Genomic DNA, 6,522 nt, shown 5'->3' on the forward strand with positions numbered 1-6,522 from the left:
GATCTCAGCGCTGCTCCAAGAGGTAAATAAAACATTTTTTTATTTTTTGCTGCACCCCGGATCTATTAAAGGGGTTGTCCTAGTAGTGGATCCCTGTTTACCCCTTGTAAGATAAGAACACCTATACTCAGCCAATTAGTGCTGGCTTCACTCTCCCACCTGAGGATGAACCATATATACCAGCAGTTCTCACTTTCTACAGATGTATGTGATTTGGAAAGTGAACCCAGCGTTGATTGTCCATAGGGATCACATTACATAACAATGTTACAGGATCCAGGAGAGAGCCAGTGCCGACTCCCCTGGAATGGAGGTGACACTGGAGAATCCTCCCAACGCACAGTGAAAGCCATGGAAGAATTCACAAATCTGCAGTTACATCGGGAGACTTGTACCGTAAAGCTGGGAAACCCCCTTAATTGGGGCAATCCCTTCTCTGCCCACTGGTTCTCTACTGTTTTGTAAAATGTCCTGATTGCATAGAGTATATCAAGTACTTAGTAACTATTTTTCAGATATATTGAGGCATAAAAACCTCTGTTCTGTGCAAACATCCTTTTACTGTAAACTAGTTTCCTAACCTTCCAGTATGAAACTATGTCCAAGTTACAACCAATAAAATAAAAAATGAATAATAATGTCAAATGAATAATTAAAATAATAATTAATATAGTTTTTTCAGCAGCTTTTATTCCCACCTCTGCATCTTCATGGTCACACTCTCTTTCATCTGTCCTGTACATCATGATAAACTGCTACATTCACAAAGGGAATTAGTAGATCTGTAGGATCACAGAGTTTGCTTGTTACAGTCACATTCGTATGACTATGTAGGAGTCCTTGAAGATAGTTTTAATTAAAGGGGATACCTAGGATAAGATATTGATGGCCTATCCTCAGGACAATCTCTTTAAGGCCTATTTCAAAGGTGCTTCATTTCTCATTTTAGATGCATCAGTATTTTGGATTAACCACCAAAAGGCTGTCCAGTCTGGTTGTGGAAAGTCAAAATACCATTTAAAACCCGTTCATATTTCAGGCATTTTGATTGATCCATAATACAAAAATGTGGGTAGTTTGGGAAATAATAATGGAAATAGTAATAGAAATATAATTTCCTGTATTGTCCTATGCCATTAGAAACAATAGGACATTTTCCATGAAGACCTATAGCACATGTGCTTACATTTTTAAAGGGGTTGTCCACTACTAGGACAACCCCTCCTGGATCTGAATGTTTGCCCCTGTGAAAATAAAAACACTTATATTCACCTCCGGTGTCGGCAAACATTCAGATCCAGAAGGGGTTGTCCTAGGAGAGGAAAATCCCTTTAATGTCACCTGCTTTGGAGCAATAAGGAAAAAAATAATTTCAAAGGTTAATATCTCGTTTAAATGGAAACTGTTATATTAAATAATCAGTGTGATCTCCTAGCAGCATGGTTTAGAGACGGATTAGCTGAGAAGGTTGATATTTGTTAATTGATTAATCTAGTGGGAAAATATCCAGTAAATCCTATAACCAATTAATTTAAATTGCCAACTAATGATTATGGTGTTCTGTCGCAGTCTTACTCACTGATTAACAGCTGTCTATCAAACAGGAAATTCTATCAATCACTGATAGGACCGCCCACCGGACTCTCAAGCTGGACTGTCAGACTGAGCAGGTTACATGATCTGCTGAATCTATGTCCGCAAACATATATACAGCTCTGGCAAAAATTAACTGGCATTGAAAACCTCTGGAATGTAATCAAGAGGAAGATGGATAGCCACAAGCCACCAAACAAAGAACTTAAATTTTTGCAACAGCAAATAAAACTGTGTTTTTATCAGAACCACAGAAAGCAACCAGAAATGTACACATCACTGGAATTAGGGTCTCTACCCCTACATTATTCTGCTCTCAGATGTGGTAGCAAAAATTTGGTGACAGATTCCCTTTAATTGAGGTTTACAAATTCTAGTTTACTAGTTGGCCCGTACAAAATTTTCGCATAATGGTTGTCAGGGGCGCAAGCAATTTCAGGAAAATCAAGCTGGTCAAATGTTAATGTATTTAATGAGATGATGAACACACAGAGGTATTTATATATGTAGACTGGTAATACAATAAATTGGTTTGATAAGTAGAGGCTAAAAAAGTCTTGCGGTTGTGGTGCCACATGCATGTTATTGTTTTTTTCTGCAGGTTTCTGAAAATGAATGTTTAAATTGTATTTATTGATCAAATTGTGAATGTGCGGTTTGTTTGTGTCTTTTCTTGCTGAAGGGGGCAAGGTTACCTTTCAAATGGTGTATTATTTGTGTGTGTGGGGCGAAGTAATCAGCGAAAAAGCAGTGCATGTTTACAAATGTGTTTGCATATGTGACTCACCTACAGTGAAGTGTGCAATCCTCGAATTTGCCTGAAATAGGCTGGGCAAGCACTTCGGCAAGCTAGAAAGACCCCAAGGCAAATGCCATCTGCAGGTTATTTGACCTTTGAAATGGTGTATCATTTGTGTATGTCGGTGGAGTATAAACAGAGCAAGTATGCAATTGAATAGGCAGTGCATGTTTACAAATGTGTTTGCATATGTGACTCACCTGCAGTGAAGTGTGCAATCCTCCAGTGTGCCTGAAATCGGCTGGGCAAGGAGTTCGGCAAGCTGGAAAGCCCCCAAGGCAAATGTTAGGATTTATTTGTGATGTCTGCAAGCAGCTTTGTGGTAGTGTGCTTTGGGGTAGTGTGGTGCCACCTGCAGGTCATTTTTCCTTACTGCAGGTTTATGAAAATTAATGTTTAAACTGTATTTTGTAATCACATTGTGGATGTGTGGTTTGTTTGGCTATTTTCTTGCTGAAGGGGGCAAGTTTACCTTTCAAATGGTGTATCATTTGTGTGTGGGTGCAGTATGAACGGAGATACAAAGTAATCACCGAAAAAGAGTGTTTAGAAATAATATATAAGGATAGTATTTAAACCTTTTTGGGGCTTTCTGGCATAACTCAGTGATTGTGATAGCACAACAAAGCAGATTAGCTGATAAATTAGCACTTGTAAGGTCTCATGCTAAGTTATGTGTCTAACATTTATACTGTTTTTCTCTGTTAGGTCGGCACAAGTGACATGGAAAGGAATCTTCAAGTTTCTGCAATATTACCGTACAAACCAAGGAAAAAAAATTGTACCATGGAAGAACAGTCACCGATTTTTCTTTGTGAATGGGAACATTACATTCAGGAGATTGACTTCTGACAATGCAACAATACAAGGCCGCACTCTTTCTAATGATGGCTAGGATTTCTAGCATTATTTCAGTTACCCGGACACTTGGACACACTTGTACAATTTCTCTTTATTCTTTGTAGCATGAAACCAATGGATCTGGTGAAAAGTGATGTTTTCAGTATGGACGGTGGGTATTTTTTCCTTTTTTACTTCCACAAATATACAGGTAATGTGATACATAGAGAGTGTACGAAACTGGTTGTTTTTTTTATTTTATGTGATGGAAGACACATGCTTTCCGAATGTAATATACATACAAATAATAATAATAATAATAAAAAAGAAAAAAAATCAAGTGTACTGTAAAACTACACGGAATACAAGTACAGTTATCTGTATGCTGAGTAAAGTGGTGCATTTTATTTCCTACACAGGTTTACATGTTTTTAAGACTCTATCATTCGACATCTGTGACTAATGACATAGTTGTAAATAATAAAATGAATATAAACGGCTTTCTTGTATTTAATTTAAAAAATAAATTATTGACAAATTTGATTAATGGGTTTTATGTTTTTGCCTTAAAGGGATTATGTCACCTGATTTTTATACCCCATCTAGTGCACTATGATGTAGGGGCAGAGACCCTGATTCCAGTTATGTCACTTAGTGGGCTGCTAACTGTCATTTTGATAAAATCACTGTTCAATCTGCTGCAGGTCTAGCAGTTCTCTGAATGCTGAGGTCTGTATAACACCAACCCCACCACTGTTTGAAAGTTTTCTGCCCCTGAACAGTGTGCATATGCAGAAAGCTGCCAATCAGTAGTGGAGGCGGGGGTAATACAGAGCTCATGAATATGTAGGACTACATGGTGACAGGTTTACTAGTCCTATAATGATAATCTCCTCCTGATAAAAGAGTGATTTTTTCAAAACTATATTAAGCGGCCCAGTAAGTGACACATCACTGGAATCAGGGTCTCTGTCTCAATATTATTCTGCTTTCAGATTAGGTGGCAAAACCTGGTGACAGATTCTCTTTAATTGCTGTTGCTATTTTTTACCTTATGTGTGTGCTTTATTGAAGGTATTGGCGAGATTACTCTTACTGTGCCCCAAAATTGTAAAAACTGACTGTCACATCCAAACATAGACTAAGTGTGAACAGGTGCTGAACCTAAAGTCACCAACTCATATACACTCAAGCAAAAAAGGCAGCACTCTGTAATGCCATAGCATGTAAATATGAAATATGAAAATTGATTGCATTACTGCACTAGAAATATGAAAAATTGAGAAAGCTTAGGGTATAAATTGGCCAATTTATGTGTACCTGGAAGCCATGTTAAGGCGTTTCTCGTTTCCAGGACCTAACAATGCCTTTCCTCTCTTAGAATAAAGTCTTCATCTGTATGGGAACATGAATCCTCTCTTAGACTAAAATCTCTCTCTATGTGGAGGGGTAGTGGTCCTGCTGTGATTAAAAACACCTGTGGCTAAAAGGCGGAGTGCTCAGTCAGAAGGCTAATGAATACAAACCTCAAAAAACTGACCGTCACATCCAAACATAGACTAAGTGTAAACAGGTGCTAACCTAGAGTCACCAACTCATATACACTCAAACAAAAAAGGCCGCACTCTGTAGTGCCATAACATGCAAATATGAGCTCTGCCCCAATCTGTACAGCAAAACTGATAAGTACACTGTACAAAACAAGATATGTCAGTGTATTGTGGTCTCTCTAATGGACAATTTAAAAAATGGAATACATTAGTATGTTTTAGACTATGGTCACACGAGTATTCTCTCATCTAAGAGAATTGGGTCAGTTAGAAAACTCACACTCCGATCAAACTCTGATCACTGTGATTAAAGTGTGATCTGATTCTCTCGGATAAGGGGAAGATGGAGAAAAAAAATTCTCCATCTTCTCCATTCTGTTAGTCCATGGAAATCGGACGGCACTCAGATGTCATCCGAGTGCATTGCATGTTTTCCATGCACTCATTGACTTACATGGCCGAGTACAATCCAAAACTCAGATCATGCTGCAACTTCTGACATGTGCACAGCCACATAGACTAATATTGATCCAAGTATGACCAATAATATGGTTGTCTGTATAAGCCGTTAACCCCTTAACCCCCAAGGGTTGTTTGCATGTTAATGACCAGGCCAATTTTTACAATTCTGACCACTGTCCCTTTATGAGGTTATAACTCTGGAACTATTCAACGGATCCCAGAGATTTTGACACTGTTTTCTCATGACATATTGTACTTTATGTTAGTGGCAAAATTTCCTTGACATTACTTGCGTTTATTTGTGAAAAAAATGGAAATTTGGCAAAAATTTTGAATATTTCGCAATTTTCCAAACTTGAATTTTCATGCCCTTAAATCACAGAGATATATCACACAAAATACTTAATAAGTAACATGTCCAAATGTCTACTTTACATCAGCACAATTTTGGAACCCACATTTTTTTTTGTTAGGGAGTTAGAAGGGTTAAAAGTTGAACAGCAATTTCTCATTTTTACAACACCATTTTATTTTAGGGACCACATCACATTTGAAGTCACTTTGAGGGGTCTATATGATAGAAAATACCCAAGTGTGACAACAATCTAAAAACTGCACCCCTCAAGGTGCTCAAAATCACATTCAAGAAGTTTATTAACCCTTCAGGTGTTTCACAGGAATTTTTGGAATGTTTAAAAAAAAATGAACATTTAACTTTTTTTCACAAAAAATGTACTTCAGATCTAATTTTTTTTATTTTACCATGGGTAACAGGAGAAATTCGACCCCAAAAGATATTGTACAATTTGTCCTGAGTACGCACATACCCCATATGTGGGGGTAAACCACTGTTTGGGCACATGGCAGAGCTCGGAAGGGAAGGAGAGGCGTTTGACTTTCCAATACAAAATTGGCTGGAATTGAGATAGGAAGCCATGTCGCGTTTCGAGAGCCCCTGATGTGCCTAAACAGTGAAACGCCCCCAATTGACACCATTTTTGAAAGGAACTAAGGAACGTATCTAGATGTGTGGTGAGCACTTTGAACCCCCAAGTGCTTCACAGAAGTTTATAATGCAGAGCCGTAAAAATAAAAAAATCATATTTTTTCACAAAAATGATCTTTTTGCCTCAAATTTTTTATTTTCCCAAGGGTAACAGTAGAAATTGGACACCAAACTTTGTTGTGCAATTTGTCCTGAGTACGCTGATGCCCCATACGTGCGGGTAGACCACTGTTTGGGCGCATGGCAGAGCTCGGAAGGGAAGGAGCGCCGTT

At 38.1% G+C, this 6,522-nt stretch overlaps 1 protein-coding gene across 1 annotated transcript in view; it reads left to right on the forward strand.

The window, feature by feature from the left end:
- Positions 1-3,732, forward strand: part of NKAIN3 (sodium/potassium transporting ATPase interacting 3) — an 864,598-nt gene extending 860,866 nt beyond the window's left edge. The window contains exon 6 of the mRNA XM_077270570.1: positions 3,101-3,732. Coding sequence (XP_077126685.1) covers positions 3,101-3,114 — 14 coding nt within the window. The 3' untranslated portion in view covers positions 3,115-3,732. The remainder of the gene's footprint in view (positions 1-3,100) is intronic.
- The last annotated feature ends 2,790 nt before the right edge of the window (positions 3,733-6,522 follow it).

Source organism: Ranitomeya variabilis, chromosome 6, assembly GCF_051348905.1.
Source record: "Ranitomeya variabilis isolate aRanVar5 chromosome 6, aRanVar5.hap1, whole genome shotgun sequence".
Lineage (NCBI taxonomy): Eukaryota > Metazoa > Chordata > Amphibia > Anura > Dendrobatidae > Ranitomeya > Ranitomeya variabilis.